Genomic DNA, 22,090 nt, shown 5'->3' with positions numbered 1-22,090 from the left:
CAGTTAGGAAAGGAAGGCTCAGATTCAATGACTTGCCCAAGATATCACAGCTGATAACTGGTAGAACAATCGTCCCCTAGTTCTATCTGATTTCAAAGCTACTGAATGTTTCACTAAGTTACAGTGAGTCACACAGAGTCTAATAAAGAATGTATTATTTATGATAATTTTAAAAGTATAGTGTTCTCAAAGAATATATCAATGTTGAACCGTAATCAGCCAAAAATAAGCATAATTGTTGGGTAATCCAAGTACAGGCTTATTTGTATGAAGAAAAGCCAGCCAGTATGAAATTTATGCTCTAATCTCTTCTGTAAAAGGTCACATAGTAAACACTTTTGGCCTTGTAGATCATATGGGCTCTGTCATAGTTACTAAATGCTATCATTGTAGGGTAAGAACAGATCAGATAGTTTGTTAATGACTTAGTGTTTCTGTGTTTAGATAAAATTTTATTTACATAAAGAGACAGCTTCAGGTGGCTCTAGTGTACTGACCACTGTTGTAATAGAAGATACAAACTATAAACATATAGATAGAGTTTTGTAGACTCTGAGGAGACAAAAATACAATTCTTTTAAAAATTAATAGTTTAGAAAGAGTATCTAAGTACTGAGGATACAGTGAGCAAGGCATGAGCATAATACAGTGGATTAATTAATAAACACTTCCAATAATAAATGCAGAGTGATTAACTGATAAAGGGGGAAGGAAGCGTGAAATCATCAGAAATTCTGAAAGCCAGACAGAGTGTAAACATATTCTGTTTTGAAAGTCAATTTGCACTAGTAAATTAAGCACTGAATTAAGAGACATGGATTGAAGTACTAATCTATTAGCAATTGGTTGTGTGATTTTAAGCAGAGCACTTTTTGACTTATAAAATAAATGTGTTGGGCTGAATTCTCAACCATTTCTTTTGACCCAGTGTATGTGAAAAATATAGTGCCCACCTCTCATTAACAGGGGCTTACTCAGTTAAAGGGTGTTAGGAAAGCAGGTAAGAGTCTCAGCCTCCTGAGTTGGCACTGTCCTTCTAATAAAAATCTTTTAAAGTAATTAGACACTGCTTTTTCTTGTAGGAACAAGCATATGATTTAAAAATGCATGATGGTGTTATTTGCTTAGTGTTTGTTTCTTGGGCTTGTCCCTCAGCTCCAGAGAAGCAAGAGCCTAGTGTTATTTCCTATATTTTTGTATCCGCACCTCCTAGTTCAGTAACTGGCTATAATAGGCTTTTAACAAGCAGACATTGGCTGGATGGCTAGATGCATGGATGGATGTATGAATGGATGGATGGACTGACCACTGGGTGAATCTCATTGAAAAACTATTGGAATAGGTGTTCTATAAAGTAGCCTCAGGCTCCAAACATTCTTTGAGGTTATCCATTTTATTTATAAAGCTTCTCTGTCTTTAATTCAGACTTGTTGATATTTTCCTCTGCATCCTGCCAAGTACAATGTCAGTAAGGACCAGTTTTTTCCACTTGCTCCAGAAATCACCCTCACACGAAATCCAGTAAATGCCTTCTTTTTTCCAAACAGGCAATATTTTCCTACAGAACCAGACCATCTGGTTCTAAGGTAGTTTAAATATTCTCTTCTCCTGTTAAAAAAAAAATAGTTGAATATAAATCTCTCATACTTACTCAAAATCTGAAAAATAGGAAGAAAGTCATTTCAATTTTGTTCAAATCTTGCCTCATCAAGATACAAAATAAATCATGCAATTGTATTTCCTTAATAAGCACTTGGATAATTAAATGTTTAACTCATACTGGACAACACATAAGCTGCATTTTTGGGAACATTTTCTCATACTGCAATCACCAGGACATCTGGATATCCTTGAACCTAGCAGCATCACCAGAAGGCCTGGAAAGAGTGTGAAGAGATTTCATGGAAAGCGTAGAGGTTAGGGACAGCAAAAGGAAGTGCTCTAAAGCATCCTAGAGTGCTTCTACCGGAAAGAAAATAACCCACAGAGCCTAGCTGGTAAACGTTTTACTCTGTGTAGCTCACATGGGAGGCATTGAAACCATATACTCTTCCCTAATTAAAGGTGAGATGACAGGAACGGATTCCATAAGTCATTGAGGTAAGGAAAAGGATTTTCATTCTCTTTCTTCTATTATTGTAAGGCTTTCTATTTTACATGCCATAGACATATGGCTAAAATATAAAACAAACTGGAAAACAGCTCTGTGGATTTTCTGTCTCACTAACTCTGGCAAGGAAGTGACCTGGGCTTTGGGATGTGTGTGTTTTTGTTTTTTTTTAAATAAAGTATTCAGATTAAACAATGGATCAGGAGAGGTGTATATGTTTATGATAATATTTCCCAGCAAACAGTTAAATATAATCATTTAAATGGTCCTCCAACATAGTACTGAGTCATGCTTTTAACGTTTCTCAGACTTTTTGATAGTTATACAATTAATTTTTCTTATTCTGTCAGTAAGAGTCAAGACTAAAGCCCAAGATATTATTTATGTAATCATTATTATCCCTTTATATAAGATTTTAGATATTGTATTCAATATGTGTATAATATTAAACATGATTATTTCAATCAATAACCATTTATTAAGCACCTACTACTTTCCAGGCATTATATACAAAGTGCTGCAGGAAAATGGTATTGGATCTGTTTGTCCTCAAGTTATTCACAGCCTAGAATAGGTGGCAGGCTTGTGATTCATTGAAGTACAGAACACTAAGTAAGATTATAGAAGTGAAGGCTGAGTGCTCTGGCAAAGTAAGAGGCCCACCAAATGATGTCAAGCTTAGTCTTGAAAGAGTCATACCAGCTTTCTGGAAAGGGAGCCAAGCAGAATGTAATGTAATGCATAATAAGGGACCCATATTAAGAAGAATCTTGAAATGACTTATAGTTGGCTTTGGGTTTATCTCAAATGCAATGGGAAACCTCTGAAAAACGTGAACAAAAGAGAGATAAAATTAGGTATACATTCCAGGAAGATATAGAAGGCAACATTCCAGAAAGACCTTGTAGAAGATAGATAAAAGAAAAGCAGACTAGAAGCAGGGAAACGAGGAGGGAGATTTTGGAATAATACAAGCTATAAAATAAAAGCATTCCTCTTTAGGCACAAGGCTGGGAGATGGGATGATACAGTGGCTAAGAGCTAAGGCTTTCACCAGCAGACTTGGACTTATACACCTAATATCTGTGTGAAGTTTGGATGGTCAAAAATTACACTGAACATTCTCATCCAGTAATGGGAAAAGTAAACCCAACAAGTTCACTGAGTTTAAGACTGGGTATGACAGGAGCTTAAACTAGCTACCCATGCCATCTCTCTAACAGGCCTCCTTCTTTCTCTCCTGTTGGTTTGCTCCTCACATCTATCCCATTCTTCTTTCTCTCTCAATCCATCTTTCTGATTACTCAATGTCTTCTTTCGCACAGTGTGTGCTGACCTAGGGACAGCATGACCCTGTAGGCCTTTAACTACCTGAAAGAAAGAAAGTGAAGTCATTCAGTCGTGTGCGACTCTTTGAGACCCCATGGACTGTAGCCCACCAGGCTCCTCCGTCCATGGAGTTTTCCAGGCAAGAGTACTGGAGTGGGTTGCCATTTCCTTTTTCAGGGGATCTTCCCGCCCCAGGGATCGAACCTGGGTCTCCCACATTGCGGGCAGATGCTTTATCGTCTGAGCCACCAGGGAAGCCCTACCTTCTGCTGAGTGGTAAAGTCTCTCAATATAACCTGGATCATATTGATAAAAATAAAGGCATGGGTGGCTATGCTTCTCTCTTCTCATTTGCCTAAGTCATAGTTCCATAACTCTTCAGAGTTTTAACTGGCTCTAGAATTGGGGTGGTGATATAGAAGGAGGCTGTGGAGAACGATAAGACCCACCTTAGAGCTTGTGGAAAAGGCAGTTGACTTTAAAAGGGAAAAGCATACCAAGTACCTGTATCACGGCTGACCTGCAAGGGGAAGACTCAAGGAAGAATTATGAAATCAAAGCAGCTACGTGTAATGATCCAACAGATAGAAAAGACTACGAACAGGGAGGTTTCAGATGTGAGTCACTAACTAGTGTGTCATCTATAGAAACAGACAAAACAAGAAGAAACGTCTTCTGATGAGTTCAAATGTGAGCGTGTAGGTCAACTTTGGATCAACTTTGTAGAAAATCTGAGTGGGCAACTACATATATTTTTAGCTTTCAAAACATATTTGGACTAGAGAGAGCCATTAATGACCACTATCTTCTTTGGATTCTTGGGTTCTTTGACTTTAGCCTGCCTTCTTTGTCTTCTCTACTTCCTTCCTATTTGCCTACTCTTCCCTCTTCCCTTATGTGATCTCCTTGGGGGTCATGTGTTTCTAGAAGGCCAGTCCTGGTTATTTGTCATTCTCTCTATATATTCCATTGTATTAGCTCATGAACCATAAATTAATAAATGTCATATTCATGCTTGTGACTTAAAATCTATTATTTTCAAACACATATCCAATTGCCTACTTGACTTCTTCATTTAAATATCTAAATGATCTCTCAAACTTTTGACTTGAATCTCCAACAGCCAATCCACCCCAGTCACCTTTGTCTATTTATGCAGCACTATGATTCTCTCATTTACAAAGGCAGAACTTCAGGATTTTTCTCCATGCAGTCTTTTTTATTCCACACAGCCACCCCATCAGCAATGCCTATCAATTCTATCTCTGCAATATAGCATGATTCCTTTCCATCTCTACTGATGCAATCTTAATCCATACTACTAATAAAAATATTTTTAACTGAATTATTCAGTGGCTTCCTATTTCACTTAGAAATGTTCTAGCTATTTAACAAGATTTTTCTCTTTCAAAGTATCTTCAGTGGGTTGGCTCTTTTCAGTTATACAAGTCACAATTCACCTGTCACCGAAATAAAGAGATCTTTCTTATCTCCAGTAAAAATAAGCCCCAGTCCACCCAAGCATTGTGATATTATTGGTTTTCTTTTGTATTTTATAGCACTTTTCTTTTTGGAGTTATCATTATTCTTTTGCTTACTTACGGCCAATTTTCTTCTTACCCACTCACTGTGATCTATTCTCCATGAGTGGAGATGTTTCTTTTCTTGTTCACTCCCATAGCAGCACTGAAAATCTATGTGATGGGCTTAGATCTTAGCTTGAGTGCAGTGGTAAGCCATCAAAGTGATTAACTTAACAAAGGGGTATGATCTGCTTCCTATTCTCAAAAGATAACTTTGGTCTTTTGTTGAAAATGGATCTTAGAAGAATGCAAATTAGCTCTATCAAGGATCTTTTGCCAGAATTAATGAGTTGAGTCATTCATCAACAAATTAGTACACATACCAGGTATGCCAAAGATCATCTTTGGAAGATAGGAAATGGGTCACAGCCCTTTGTTAATTTAATCTCTCTGATGGCTTCCCAGTGCACTCAGACTAAGCTCCAAGCACATCGTGTAGGTTTTGGTGCTACTCACTTCTTGCTTATTACATTCCATGGATCTTCTTTCAGGTTTTTTTTTTTTTATCATGTACAGCTCTTTTTCTTGGAATTCTCTTCCCAGTATTCTTTGCATAGGTATCATCTCTTTCTTTAAAGTTTGGCTTAAGTGTTACTTCTTTAGAGATGCTTTCCTAATGTCCTTACTTGAAGTAAGTTCCCTCTATGTTTTCTTGTTCTCAGCCCCTGATGCGTTTCCTTCATAGCATTTATTAGTTTTTCAAGTACTGCAATTACATTTTTGTGTTCTTAATTTTCATGTGTCAAATTCACTTGAATGTAGGATGATAATAGTGTGTCTTGTTCTCTTTAGTATCCTTAATTTCTAACAAGATACTTGGGACACTAAAGGTACTCAAAAAAAGCTGTTTTGATTTAAAATGATAGCCAATGGTAGCTGAAGCTCTTGGTAAATAAGATAAGTCTGTTTACAAACTAGAGACTCCTAACTAGCCAGAAGATATGCTTTTTTGGTTGTTTTAGGCCAGTACTGGTTTTGATTTTCTTTTTTAAGATTTCTTTAGGTACAACATGAATGCTAGAGTTTATTATAGTCCTCATCTAGAATAGTATTGAAATATTTTTACAACAAGGAAAGCCTTCATCTATTAGAAAGGACACAAGATACTTTGTCAGATAATAAGATATTATTTCACTTCACCAGATAGTAACCTCAAGAGGAGTTAGTGAGTCAAGGAGTTGCTCCATTACAGAAAGATCCAAAGGACCAGGGGATGAGGACTTGGGCCGAGGAGCGTGGACCGCCTCTAAGGCAGTAGACGTTTGTGGACTTGGTGGATGTGTCTCAGAATATCTGTGTATCGCTGCCACTCCACTTCTGTCCTCCCTAGCCTGAGCCTTGAGTCTGTGACATCTCTCTGCCCCTCCCCTGTGTGAAATAAGAGAAGGTGCAGAGAACAGAAGCATAGGGCATGCCACCATTCAAGGGCTGAATAAAGTAAATGAAGACCAGAGAGGGAGCAGCTAGAGAAGAGAGAGGAACAACAACAGCGAAACGGTTTTCCAGCAGCTCAGGGGGGAATGTTCTTTAAGTGGCCAACTGTGTCAACAGATAGGGGTGGAAAAGTGTAGGAATTGGTGCCTTCGTGAAAAAAAGTATCAGTAGCAATATGTATTAAATCAACTTTTAGTGGAAAGAGAAATTGTTGCAGACTACTTAAGTGCATACCAAAGAGGGGAGTGTTTACACAGTCTGCCAGGGGTGGAGGGCATGAGGAAGTGCGTTGTCTGTAGATAATCTCAAAACAGCAATAAAGCTGACTGCAATTCCTCTTTTTTAGTATTGCCATACTCTGACAATTCTGAGCAAGATGAGCATTAAAATTTTGCTGCCTTCAGTCACCACTCTTAAAGAGAAGGAGAGTGTAACAGCTAAAAGAGGGCATCGGGTCAAAAGAGGATGACTTTATAGGACTAGAGAGACTTGTGAATGTTTATATAATAAAAGGAAAGGACCAGCCTAGAGGAAGTGTTTTAACAGAGTAGAGGTTGTAATCAGTACGGCAATCTGAGGTCATATAGAATGCACAAGACACAGGAATGATTTTAGCCTTGAATGAAAATAAGGCTAGAGGAAAACATTCTTAACCTTTAATTCAAAACTGTTCCCATATGCCAAATTGTAGATCTTTTTTATTTCTTAAATTAATTCACAAATTCTGATTGCATTATTAAATAGTTTTTCATTATGTCCACTTTTGAAAATAGCATTGATGTTTCAAAAATGGCATCAGTATTCCAGATGTGACTGCTGCTAACTTATTTCATGGCTTTCATGTAAAAGAATTTTAAATGCATTGTGTTAGTAGATATATTATAATTTCTGACATTAAATTAGTATATTCTGCATTTGCACTTATTTCATACAGGTAACAAATATTGGGTGTTCAAGGACACGACTCTTCAACCTGGTTACCCTCATGACTTGATTACTCTTGGAAGCGGAATTCCCCCTCATGGTATTGATTCAGCCATTTGGTGGGAGGACGTTGGGAAAACCTATTTCTTCAAGGGGGACAGGTCAGTACACACTTCACATGAGGAAAACAGTTAACTGATGTTTAGAGAAGTCAATATTTCTAGTCTGTAACAGGAATGTACATTTGATGAAAGAATCTGTGTGGATGTAAACACAATAATTAATAGAATTGAAAGTCTTTTAAACATTTTTAAATAATAGTGAAGATAAATCTTCCTTTAATATTCCCAAATAATATGGCTTTATGATGAATGTATATATGTAGTATATATTCTTTCTCTTCTCCATAATCATAACATGTCTATAAAGCTGTATAGGCAGTATATATTTAGGCTTAGAATTCATTTTCTGTAATTTTACTTACTTTAAAGTGCTTTTTAACACAGGTCTTTTTTTTGATTTTATATTGAAAGTTAAATTTTATACTTTGCACACAGTTAATTCTGAACATCTTCAAATACCTTCAGTTTCATCATGAGTTCCTTTTCTTAAGGCACTGTTATTTGGATACTGGCAGATAGGTGCTATAAACTAACCAGACTATCACCGGACTAAATACTTTTAGCTTGAAGTATAATATCTCTTGTTATTTTCTGTCACGTCTTTTACTTTTGTAACGTTACTAACAGGGTTTGTAAAACTTAAAGTGCATTGTTAGTCCCATGATGTACAGTAGGCACTAGGCATGCTAGTTTTACCCCTCCCACTTGTTGACAGATATTACATATACAATCAAAGTTGAGGGCTAAAATTTTATTATTTTAAATTAGCAATAGATTAAAAATAAAGATGAAAAATCAATTTTAGTTGCACTATTACTAGTTGGATCAAAATGTAACATTCATAAGTAAACTTCATTGGTAGGTAGAACTTAAGTATGTCATTTTACAAGTAGTTAAAGCACATGCAACTCACAAACACACATTAAAAAAAAACAGGTTTAATGACCAACAAATCAGTATTGAATTTGCCTTATAATATTAACATAATGTAACCTTATAAAATGTCTCCAACTACTTAAGAAAAGTAAGGATATAAACCTTGTTTATTTTGCACTTGTAATATTTGATAGCAAGTGCTTTAAAACGTTGAGCGTTATCTGGGAACAAAAAGATTCTATCATTTGCATTCATGGATGAAAATGTATAGTTTTACATTTATTTGTTATGAACTTTTAATGCATTAAATTTGCATATATTTCTATAGCAAAATATTCATAGATTTTAATTCACTATCAAGAAGCTAAAGTTTTGCTAGATGTTTCTTACTAAATCACAAGTACATCAAAAAAAACTCTATAATAGTAGAAGATATTACTTATCACAAAAAGTATATGACTTTCAGCAAGATATAAATGTGGTTAGAGTATGAAGAGAGAAGAATGAAGAAATTGATTGCCATAGCCTGGTGACCGCTAATGGAAATAAATCAGTGGACTTACGGCATACTCTTCAAATTAATGACCCTCAAGGATGTTAGAGGTTAATTCTTCAGCTGGTTTTAATTGCTTGAATGTACTCTTTTAGGACTATGCTCAATATTGAATTGTGTTGGGTTTTTTTTCCCCCCCAGAAAGGGGTAGAAACAAAAGGCTGAGAAGATACCCTGGAGAAATTAACGTCTACAGGACAGACCGTGAAAGCTTAGCTTTCATATTACAGTTTTAATGAGCATTTCAGAGATGATGATTAAAGCTGCTGTTTTATTATCAGTTAGCCTTACTTATAAAAATGTTTCCATTCTAAAAACTTAGTACTTCTTCAAAAAATTGTTTAGAAATTGAATGTTGGCTGTCTCAAGTCAGTGAAATCAATGAAAGTTAGACACCAAATTTATAATAAATATTATAGTAAATTAGAAAAGGAGTTTTGGTTAATTTATGTCCTACTTGTCAAGCTGCATGCAGAATATATAAAACATATAGAAATACTTTGATTTTAAGTTCTGCTTAAGTAACTGCTTTTATAGATTTTAAAAATATTTCAAGCAAGATCCCAATTAATTTTCATGTGTGTGATTTTATATGAGTTCATTTGTCATAGATGTTTTATAAGAAGACTACTTCATATTTGTGTATTTAATTCCAAAGTCATAACAGTTATTAATATATTCTTTCTAGATTAAAAGTAGATGGAAAAGACATTAAACTAACTCAAACGTAAAAAGCAATCTAGTTGTCACTTTTATATGAAAATTCAGTGCATTTCTTCCTTATAGACATTATTTATTTAGAATACTTATCAACTTTAACATTTTATGTATTTCCCATGTATATTTTGAGAGAAAATGTATTGAAAATTCATTTATCCTTACTTATTTCTTCCTCTTATTTTACTGACATTTTTCTGTTTAAAAAATGTATTAACAGACTTCTATTTCTCTAAGTATAAGATCAGAAAAGAATTTTAGAGCTAACCTAGTCTAGGTGTAAAAACCGCAATCGCTTTAAGTGAAAGTCCTTTAATCGTGTTCGACTCTTTGCAACACCATGGACTATACAGTCCATGTAATTCTCCAAGCCAGAATACTGGAGTGGGGAGCCGTTCCCTTCTCCAGGGGATCTTCCCAACCCAGGGATCGAACCCGGGTCTCCCATGTTGCAGGCGGATTCTTTACCAGCTGAGCACCTGGGAAGCCCCAATTGATTTATAGGGTCAGGCAAATAATGTACTAGGTGCAGGAGTAATATGTAAGGCAGTAGGGAGTGATGGATACTGTGGGAGCTGCAAACTACACATATCTAGAAGAGCATTCAAAATCAGAAGAATTCTATAATCTGCTAGACAAACAAAGCACACCTTTAAATTAGCTTTGGTCTAAACGCTGCCATATGTCAGCCCTGTGTATTACTCACTTCCTACCAAGGTCCAGACAGCCTCACTTACATTCCACAGGCATACATCCTTCTGTACCTGACTACCTGCGGTGACAGGACAAACAAGAGACAGCCCATTCCATTCTCAAGAGCTCTAATTCCTGCTTCCTCAAGATTTCTGTACTTGTCTTGGCATATCCCTCACTCAGTTATTTAAAGCATATTTTGAGCAATACTATTGACATGTGCTGGGTAATAAAGATATAGAAGGAAAGAAGATGACAAGGCTTCTGCCCCTATTGTCCTTAGACTCTATCAGGGATTTAGTTGTAAAGAGAGAAGGAAAAAATGACCCTGATATTTTAACACTGAGAAATGCTCCAAAGAAATAAAAACAGGTGCTGATGTGATAGAGACTCATGGGTGGTAAAGAGCGGTGGGGAGATGAGTGTATAAATCAAGAAAGGCCTAAATTGTGAAGGATTGCACTGATGCAGGGACTCAAGAGGGGAGAAATTTCAGTCACATGAAATTATTCAAGCCAGTATAGTGTAGGCACATGAAATAGCAGTACAAAAGCAATAATGTTAGAATGTTCAAATCAGAAAAAACATTTTTGCAAGAGCATAGTGAGTCAGTGGATGAAGAGGTCCCATAGGTATATAAGGACCAGATTATGAGGCATTTTAAGTGCAATAGAAAGGCACTGGAGGGTTTTCAGCAGGAAAGTACATGTTCTGATGTGTATTCAAAATCATCACGATGACTTCTATATGACTAATGGGTTTCCAATGTGGAAGCAAGGAAGTTACTCGGTAGGCTGTTGAAGCAGTACGGGTTGACACAATGGTAGCCGTGTAAATGGAGCAAAGGGTACGGTAGATGTTTTTTATGTACTCATCGCAAGGTGTTCTTAAGGCTGGGATTTTAGAGGTGTTATCACTGGAATTGAATAGATTGTGCCATTTCTGAAGATGGAACATATAAGGGAAGGGATATTGGGGAAAGGGGATCAAGAGTATGAAATGCTCGCTTTTGGTAAGTAGATACCTGTTTACACACAATTGGAGAAATCAAGGAGGTAGTTGGATACCTGAGTTCTCAAGGAAAGGTGGGTTGGAGGCCCAGATCTGAGAGTAATTGACACATAAATTGCATTGCATGTAGGGGCCCACATGGAATCTCCTAAGTGCAGAAGTGTAGGTGAAACGATGGTTCTTTAAACATATCTGTAAATTCAGATTAAAATGTCCAGTTTCACTGTTTCACATACAGCATGGAACTCAGTCCTTCAGACTCCTACTTGCCTTTTTCTTAATATACTATAAATTGATACTTGGATACATTTTGATCTTCATAATATTTAGCTCTAAAATGCTGTCATCCTAAGTCGTCTCTTAGCATCTTATCACAAATATATGAAGAATCTATTGCTATACTTCATTCTAGGCTGAACCATTGAGGATTTTAAGACGTTTTCAAAGAAAGAAGACAAAATTTAGATCTATTTTGGTTTGTTTTATTATTATTACCACCAATAGCCAAACAAAAAAAATACATCTATTTCTTGTAGCTCAAGTTATGTGTTTATAAAGTATTTCCTTTTTGTGTTTTTAAAATTATCCAGCAGAGTACAAACTGCTATTTTCAATTATTTTCCATTTTTAATAATGCTTCTGAAAAAAATTTTTGTATGATTACTTGGGCGTGAAAAAAAGTAGCCCTTGGTTTTGTGATAACGGAGGGAAAGACATCCTGGCTCTAAAGTAAAAACAAAATGAGACAAAGTGGATGGAGAAATGACCAGGTCATGTGAAATCAACCCTTTTGTTCAGTTTGAGTTCAGTATCCAGAAACATTAAAGTATATCATTTCAGAATATGCTATACTATTTATTTGTTCACACAGAAGGAATTTAAGAAATTACTGTATCTTCTTACATAGACAACTGTTTTATCTTATGACTCATAATCAGTCTAAAAATGATGAATAAATCCCATTTCTATTCATAATTTACTTTATAAGATTGATTTACAATCTGTTTCTCAAAGAATCAGCAGTTGAAAGTCATAATTCTACTGCAAAGATTGTAGATATGTTAGAAGAAAAAACTATAACATTTATTTGCAACAGCTTTCCAAAACTTTTCCATTATAATGTCTAAATTTTAATCCCCTCCAATTTATTTACATAATGTTCCATCTGAATACATTAATATTCTTCTCAATGAACCTGTAAGTTTATTTTTCAGGAGAAAAAAATCAGCAGATTGAACTTTTTTGTTCATGTTGAAATGTGTTACATATGTTGGAAATTAAAATGCAAACCTCATAAGCCTCAGCTTTTTTATAAAGTAGCTGAATGTAATGTCTTTATATAATAATATAATGGACTGAGTAATATTATGGTTGAATTTAGTTAGGTGATTTTAATCACATTTAAGTTTACTGAGTATGTATCAAAGCTGACACAGCAGATAACCAGAGGGTCCAAGCTACCTATGATGAGTTTTTCAAAAACTGTGAAGTGAAATTATAGTTTTGCATTATCAGCTAGCAAAAAGAGGGGAGAATTGCTTTTATCCTAACAAATTCATACCAGGATTATGTTCCTATGAAGAAGTACAATGAAATCCACATTCCATTAATATTTTCTTGAAATGTGATCTCAGTAAAGTTTATGTGCCTTGCATATCAGTGCTCAAAAACATATTGGTAGGTAAATATATCTATGAGCGAAAAGAGAGGGATGAAGAAAAATTATATGGACACAATGAACATTATGAATTCCAGTGAGGGCCCCAAGAGGGTAAGATGGCATGGAGATTAATGTCAGAACACTATGTCAAGGGAAACACTGGCAGTAATGTGGTAGAAAATTGTACTAAACTATCAATAAAAAAGCATTAGCTTGAGTTTCAACTCTGTAACATTCAAGATGTTAACATTCAAGATGATTACATTACCTTTGAATAATATGATGCCCAATGCTTTGTTATTGACTGAATTGAGTGACCATATATACTAAATCTATGGTTAGGACATCAGCATAAGCACATTTTAATCTGCAATATAAAAGATTGGTGAGGGATTTTGGTGAAATAAGAGATTATGTATATCTACAAAATGCTGCATGAAGAATAGGACCTGTAACATGAACATTGTTGTAACTAAACCTTGGAGAATAAACTTCGTTTCTGAGTATGTAGGAGTCTTCCTTAAATCATGAATGGAATGTGGTCCCATTGTCACTAGGATGTTACATTTTTCCTTGGTTAGGAAAATTTTAAAATTTGCTTTAAGTTATGGTTTATGCTAACTAAAAATTTCACTTATTGTAAGTTACATCCTTATTTAATCTGTCATTGAGTAAAAGCTGCCAAGTATACTTTGACATAGCATTGAGATGTGAAATACAACACACATGCAAAATGTGGAAATATATGTCTTAGAATCCATGACATCAGGTATTGATGATTTCTCTGCAAAAACTTTTCTTTATGGTCAACACAGGAACTGTTTAGTATATATGACTATTGTAAATATCATTGAAATATTTACTTGAGAGAGAAGATCTGGAGATTTTGAGTGCAATCTCAACCTCCTTAAACATGCTGTATTCATCACAGTGTGTTCTGTGATGAAATATTCAAAAATAACTTAAATCTGGCATTTCCATGGAAAAAATGTGAATGAAAATGCACTTTAGTTTTGGTAGAACTTTGCACTCCCTACTTGTCTTCCTCAACAAGATAGGCCCGGCTACCGTGATTTCAGCCCCGTGTTTCTGCCTGAAGCCTTTGCCGATCTCTCTATCAGATCTGCCCCCATCTTCTACGTGATGAGAATCTCTGACAGACATCTGTACCCTGTGTTTCCCTTTTCGGATAAAATCTGCCTTGTGGCTTATTTATGGGGACACATCCTGAAACAATCTATCTCTACTCTCTCTGTGAACCCTGAAGATGAAGGCCGTGCTAATATTCCACGTGTTACTTTTCTAAGGTATCTAGGAATCTGTAGCAAAACATTCTTTACAGGAGCCCACAGTCCTATAGATAAAGGATTCTCCATAGACCTGAAACAGGAGCATGTCCAGAAAAGACTGGATTTGTTTTTTCTTTTTCTTATTTGAACCAAGTGTGTTACTCCACAAATCTTTTGGTGCAACGCTACCTTTAGCAGGTACTAAGACATGTCTAGTGATGGTAGCAGAGGGAGAAGATATTATCAGATGTATTTGGTATGTGTAGAGGAAAGAGTAGAAACTTTTGAAATCAAACAGAATTGGTTATAAGTCTACATATCATTCATTGTCCTCCAAGAATTCTCCTCTCAAATGGGGTCAATGACAACTCTTTCATGGGTTTATTGTGATTAAGTAATTTAATGCACAGAGCATTTTTTGCCTGCTCTAAAAGGGCACTATCACTGTGAACTCCCAATGGTTTCACTCCAGTTTTGTCAATCCTTTTGAATATATAGATACAAAATATTTGATTCTTAGAACATATATAAAATAAGGAGTAATCCAAGGTAGAGATGTTCACAGTTTGTCCCTTAGATACCTAGCAGGTCTGTGAAAGTGGCCCAGTGACCACCCTATGAAGAGATGAGAGTGTGAGAGCTCTGACTCTTGGAAGCTTTGCTTTTATCTGCTTATCTGTCTACACACGAAGGACTCTAGTTGAGACTTGCCCTAAAGTCTATATTCATGTACCCATTGCCTCATCAACAACTCTACTATGCTAGCAGGCATCTGAATTTAGCACACCTAAAACCAAATTCATGATTCCTCAAAGCACCCTCACTTACCTTTCCACGCTTCCTTATCTCACTGAATGGCAAGATTGTTCCTCCGGATGTTCAGGCCCCAAATTCTGGAGTTGTGCTCAACTTTGTTACCTCACATCCTGCATTCATTGCATTTGTAAACGCTCGGGGCTTTTCCTTCAAAGCAGTCTCCCAATCCCTTGAATTATTATCAGCTCTCCAGTATACACTGTGGCTCAAGGATTACTGAAATGACATCACACCTGGTATCCGTGCTTCTTCTTTACCTCCTTCAGTCTGGTTCACTCACAGCTGCAGCCTGTCCTTTCAGAAATAAGCCCTATCTTAAAGCTCCTCTGCTCACAATCTACACTGGCTTTGCATCTCTCTTAGAGGAAAACCCCAGGTTTGGCCAGAGCGTAAGGGTCCCTCTAATCAGAAGTGCCGGTTCCCACTCTGAGCTCCTCTCCCCTTTGCTAAGTCGATTCCAGTCACTCCAGCCTCACTGGACGCTCAAGCACTCCAGGCTTGTGCCTGCCACGGGAACTTTTGGTAACTAGTTACCCGATCTGGAACGGTGTACTCTCCAAAACTACATATGTTGCTTCTTACTTCTTTCTGCTGTCTGCTCAAAATATCAGCTTATTTAAAGAGGGCCTCTCAATCTAGTGATTTTAAATGACTGATACATATTCCTAGATAACTTGATCTGCTTCATGTTCTTAAATAGATCTTCTCAGCTCTTGTGATGCTATGCATTTATTGATAAATTGCTTTTTTTTTTCATGTAATCCCTACATATCCTAAAATATAACTTGAGAACTGAGGCATGTCTGTTGTGTGAAGGTTGTATCTCTAGCACCTACAATAATGCTACAAACATAGTAGGTGTCCAGTAAGTATTTGTTAAATAAATTAGTGGGTAAATGAATCAAAATTATGCTTATTGAAAAGAAGTATTCTGCTGCCTGAGTTTTAAAAATCATGAAAATCTCTGATTTCTACATTGGTGGGTATACCATTTTGAACTGTAATGATGCTTAGCTAGTGTTTTAAAATTAATTTTAGCAGACCATAAATACACAATAACATACCCATTTTTAACATATTCAGAAAAGGAAACACTAATTTGTGTCCACTGTCTTTGCATGATTTGAATCAATTCTGTAACTCACTCACAGGTATACAAGTAGTATACAGAAAGGATTTAATGGATGTTATTATGTGTATACATAATTGTCTTTCCTATGCATCTGTTGTTGTTGTCTATTTATCCTTTTTAGGTATTGGAGATATAGTGAAGAAATGAAAACCATGGATCCTGGCTATCCCAAACCAATCACAGTCTGGAAAGGTATCCCTGAATCTCCTCAGGGGGCCTTTGTTCACAAAGAAAATGGTATGCAACACATGCATTCTGTATTTCATGAGTCTGCTGAGTAAATGAATAATTTATCCTACTTGTTCACTGTGTTAAAAGATTAGAAAGTGCCATACTAGGGCTATATCATATTTATATAAACTTTCCTTCCTAACTTTGTACTTAATATAATGCTCAAGATGTTCTTTAGCCAAAAAAAAAAAAAAAGATGTTCTTTAGCCTCAACCTCAATAAATTATAATTTATTAAAAACATATTTTTAAAAACTGAAGAATGTTAATACCTTTGAAGTAACCTCACCTATTTTCTACTAAAATTCGTGTAGAGATAATAACAGACATATGTGGGACAGGAAGTGATCACAAGAAATGTTTTAAATGTGGGCAGAGTCACAGAGACACCTAGTAAGACAGCATGTTGAGGGTTATAATTTTTCATGTGTACCTTTTGATAATTGAGACTCCTATATCTGTTGGTTGGGTTTGAACGTTTCTCTCCTCATTCAGAGATTAGTATGAATGAACCGTAATAATAATTCAAAATAAAATTGTTCATAATATTCCAGGAAAAGGAAAGTGACATCAAACTGCAGTATAGAGGGAAAAGAAAAAAAACATATCTTCTCAAATGATTTATAATAGGAACAAGAAAAAAATACATTATGTGTGCACTAAATAGCATGAAAAGTCTGTAACATATATGTAACGATAACCAAGTGAACATCACTTGCAAGAGCAAAATTCAATGCATCTGGGGGAGGATAAGCCAGAAAAATTTAAGGAAGAAAGAGGGGGGTATAAAAAAAAATCAGTGCCATCCGCTGAAAACAATGACTGAGCGTCAACAAACTGCCAGAGTCTAAATAAGCTTTACACTGGTTGCACACTTGAAGGACCTGAGACCCAGGAGGATACCAATCGGAAAAGTCAAACACAAACTGTGTCGTGATCATCATTATATGTAACTTATACTACATTCTGTGTAATGATATCCCACAAGTAAAGTACTATAGGCAGAGGCTAAATCAGAAAGAACCTTGAAGCCTGATTATAGCTCTGAGTGGAACTGCAGTGTTTTGTGTCTTCTATTGGTTCAGAGAATCAAAGGACCAAGTTAAATGTAGCCTGTATGTGACAAAAGCAAAAATCCACGAGAGGACGAAGTGAGCTGAAACATGTCTGTTTAAGATAAAAAGGAAATCATTAAGAAAATAAAGCAAGTCACAATGCAATCAAATTGGAGGCAGTAAAATCATATCAATAATATGGCAAAAAATTTGACAAATTATGCAAATGCAAAGGACAGAGAAGTGAAAAAATTTGAAAGATGATCACATGGAAGGTAGAAAACTGAGATCATGCCCCCAAAATTATAGCTGTCACCAGGAATGTAGTAGAGAAAGGAGACTCCTTGAGGTTAAAGAGGGTTGTTTCAGACCAGGTAAAACTGACTCCAGCTCACATTTACAGAATACCTAGCACTGTTCTACTCCGCCCTCAATAAAAGTTATCACACACTACACAAAAATACATGCAAAGAAAATTATACCAAGATCTTACCAGTGATTAAGCATAGCAAATTTGATAATAGTTTCTAAAATTTCTTCCCTTTGTTAATATTCTAAAATGAGTATAACTTTTATAATAGGGATAATTTTAATAATTATTTCAAAAGATTGAAAAAGTACACATAATCTTAATTCCTAGCATATTAACTGTTCTTATTTTTCCTGTTTCTATTCACAAGGCCACTAAAAACTGAGATTTGATAAAGGTTTTCTGGAAATAAACCATAATTATATAAAAATAACAAAGAAATATTCCTGCTGAATCTTGCCCCATGGTTTTTCACATTCTTGTCCATCTGAAAATAATGTTTGTTTAAGATAAATGGTTTATTTATATTCAGAGTTTCATGTTTTCTTTCCACATAGCAAAGAATAACTTTGTAAAATACTGGCAGAAAAACAAAGCATGTTGGAAAAATCAGTGCTTCCAAATGACAAAAACTACAGATGAAACTTCAACACATCTATGTCTTCTGTACCTTATCTAGTCCAGCCCTTCCTCTAATATCCTTAAACACTGAGCTCACTTTTGTTCTTTTAGGAATGCTTGCATATTCTTTTTGGTACACTCACCCTTGCACTTAAAATCTCATATTACAGCCATCAATTTATATGGCCATTTGTTATCACCTCTAGTGTAAATTCTTCAAGTGCAGTTGCACAGTAACCATTCAATAAATGTTGTTGAAATTAATTTGACCCCTTTTATTACTCTACACATTCATCCCATAAAGTGAAGGGGATCTCCTATTTGTTTGAAGCTCTTGTTCTGCAGGGTAGCAATATTAATCAGTCTGGAAGGTCTTAGCCTAGATAGTTTACTGTAGCAAATTCTCCAATTTTAATTCTCTACTCAAATCTCATGCTTGTGTTTTTAACCTTGACCTCAAATTTTACACAACTTCTTCCCTTATGTTTCTTATAGAAGAGAGCAAGCTCAAATTATTGAGTAAGCACATTTATATTTATATTTAGACTCAAAGTAATTCCCTATAAGGGTAACATGTACTTGACAGTGATAAACTCAGAGATGATACAATAATGAAAGGTTTTCTCTAGTCCTCCACCCTTCCACCAAGGTAGGAATTTCTTCCTAGGGATCATCTCCTCATGGTAGTTTTCAAAGAAAAAAAAAAAAAATCCCAGGAAGCTTAATCTTGAGCTATAGATTTTGAAGTATATTTTCATATTAAGGTGGAATATGCTTTCCTATAATATCAATACCTATTGATCTTAATTCTGCCACCTTGACCAATGAAATGTCAATATGTGATGCTGTTTACTGAGTTCCCACCATCTATGAGCTGTGCTACATAAATTAGTTATGTAACTTAATTGTCCAACACAAATACCTCCTTGCCTCATTTATAATTACTTATAAATGAGAAAACCAACATGAGCCAGTTTAAGTACTTACTCGTGATCATGGAATTGGTAATATTATATGTCTAAGGGTTGAAACTAGAACATTCTAGCCTCACTGAATTGCTCTAATACACTCTTTCCAAAGAGGAAAAGCTAAAACATCTTCTCCTGTGTTTTATCATTAAGGTAATTGACAGTCTGCCGTGTCAGGCTAAATTTTTCATTTTGTCATATTTGACATACCTTAGGCTTTCTCAGAATATAGCTTCCTAAGCCATCAGCATCCCAATTTTCACCTGTAACTATTCTTGGTTTAACAATTTTCTTATTTTCCACTTTATTTTTAGTGCACCCCTGAAAATAGCTACAATAATCCAAAGGATATTTGACTTATGCAAAATATAGTGAAATTACTTCTTGATTTTGACAGTGTTTTAAGCAGTGGCATGACTTTTTTATCATATACTAAAATTATAGTGAATAATCACTGCAATTACCTACCTTCAAATCTCTAATTGCTGTCAAGCCCCACCTCCTAGGTATTCTATATTCTCACCTTATAAAATGCAATTTTCAGGTTAATACAAAATTCTACTTTTAACACTGTTTCATTTTATTTACTGATAACAGCTCCACTTTTAGCCTATTAAAAGTTTTGACTTGATTCTGTTGGTATATTAATTCTCTAACCCACTCTCACTCTCTGTTAAAATCTGTCAGTGGGATTCAAGCAAACATTTTCACAAGATTCAGTAAATTTATTCACATTTATTAAACATTAATTATCCTCTTACTAATAAATATATGAGTGAAAAACAGAGAGAACACATAGGTACTGCCATTCAGGATCATCTATGAAGTTGTAACAAGACTGCTGTGGTAGACAATCTCTCCTTACATTTTAGGATTAAACAATAGAACAGTCACCAGTGAAAACCAATCAAATACAGGAGAATAAAGGTCATCAAGTAATTCATTACAACCTCACTGACTTCTTTCTCAGAATTTCTCAAAAATGATAATTCAGGTAAGAATTCATCTCAAATTTCTACTCTTAGTAAACATAATATCTATAAGATTATAACATCAAAGGTCCTCACAAAGGAGGAAAAATGAGTACATAAATTTTCTTCAACCCACTGACATTTCTTACAGGGTAAAAAAAAAAAATCGTTGAATGAGATGAATTTTTCAGGATCAAGGTTGGATAGATTTCTGTTATTCTGCTGATGAGACGTCTTGTCTCTGATAAGTGTATTGAGCAAACTACAATTCTACTGTATATGGAGTATGTTATTATTAGTGTAAAATTTGGCCTGCAGACCAAATGATAAATATGAAAATGCAAACTTCTGAATTTTTATAAGACACCCAGCAGTTTTCATAGAAATTAGCTTTGACTAAAAATTAAAGATAAGGACACTCTCAGCTGTTGGCGTCCGATTTACAAATGTAAGAAGTATGTTCACCTGTTTTGAATGTCTGTTGAATTCTCGATCAATGCTATTATTCAACTATGATCATCTATGGTACTGTTATTTGGCAGGCCCTCAACATTTCTTTTGGAGAAGGAAATGGCAACCCACTCCAATATTCTTGCCTGGAAAATCCCATGGTCAGAGAAGCCTGGTGGGCTACAGTCCATGGGGTCGCAAAGAGTCGGACACGACTAAGCGACTTCACTTTCAACATTTCTTTATCCAAGTTTTTGAGTAATTACATTAGCTTTCATTAACATGATCAAATACCAGCTCCCTGCAGAAAAATTTGAATCTACATATACCAGTTTTCACTTGGCAATTTGTTCTAATTACAAAACTGCCCTTCAAATCTAAAAGCAACAGACAATTTTCATGTCATTGAACAGAATGATTTCTAGAGTGAAGTGACCTGAAGTGACGATCAATCCTAGCTGAAATTTTTTGAGGAGATGTCAGAGGTTTTTTGTTGTTGTTGTTGTTATAGGAGTGAGATCTATCACAAACTGTGATGTTGAACCAAGGAGTATTTGTGAAAAGAGAGAAATCTCTAAGGGACCTAGTCTTAGAAAACTCATTAAGATTCAAACTCTAAGGCTAGACCAAGATTTAAATCCTTTTTCCAGCAGAATTGGGCATATCATTTTATCTCTGAGCTTCAGTATCTTTGCCTGAAAAATATAGGTAGTCAATTCTACCTGACAGAGTGTTTATGAGGATTAAAAGATGTCATTTACTAAGCATTTGACACACGATTCTTCCATAGTAAGTGATTATTAATATAAGAAAAAGCTGTCATTAATGATTATTAACTCAGAAAGTAGGCATACTATTCAAAATTAGATAGTTCCCAAAATAGAGTTTTTAAGTGATTATAACATTAAAACCTTTCTTTTTAGTTTGTTGAATTTTATCACAAAGCAAGAATTAAAGTGAAGTCACAAAGAAACTTGACGTGAAGGAACTATGGACAGAAAGAAAAACCTGGACTTGTTCCCATGAAAAACAACAAAAATTAAAAGAGACTAGTCCTGAGAAAAACACATGTATTTGTAGTTTAACTGTCACAAGTTTACAAGTCTGTTATCTGCATCCATAATATTTTGGAACACTAATCATATGTGTTGCTAAGTTATCTGAGCCTTCTACATACTACCACCTCCTCCTCCATGAAATATAGGTTAGCTAGAAGTATTAAAGATAGAATTATAG

At 35.3% G+C, this 22,090-nt stretch overlaps 1 protein-coding gene across 2 annotated transcripts in view; it reads left to right on the top strand.

Moving 5' to 3' along the window:
• The window catches only part of MMP16 (matrix metallopeptidase 16), a 351,178-nt gene that overhangs the window by 326,754 nt on the left and 2,334 nt on the right, over positions 1–22,090 (top strand). For both annotated transcript variants that reach the window (XM_081496834.1, XM_081496835.1), the window contains 2 exons: positions 7,391–7,541; positions 16,371–16,486. In XM_081496834.1, coding sequence (XP_081352960.1) covers positions 7,391–7,541; positions 16,371–16,486 — 267 coding nt within the window. The remainder of the gene's footprint in view (positions 1–7,390; positions 7,542–16,370; positions 16,487–22,090) is intronic.

This window comes from Giraffa tippelskirchi, chromosome 6 (genome assembly GCF_054371585.1).
Source record: "Giraffa tippelskirchi isolate mGirTip1 chromosome 6, T2T-mGirTip1v1.2.pri, whole genome shotgun sequence".
Classification (NCBI taxonomy): Eukaryota; Metazoa; Chordata; class Mammalia; order Artiodactyla; family Giraffidae; genus Giraffa; species Giraffa tippelskirchi.
Note: the sequence above shows the minus strand (reverse complement) of the source record. Positions and strands in the feature narration are given on the sequence as shown.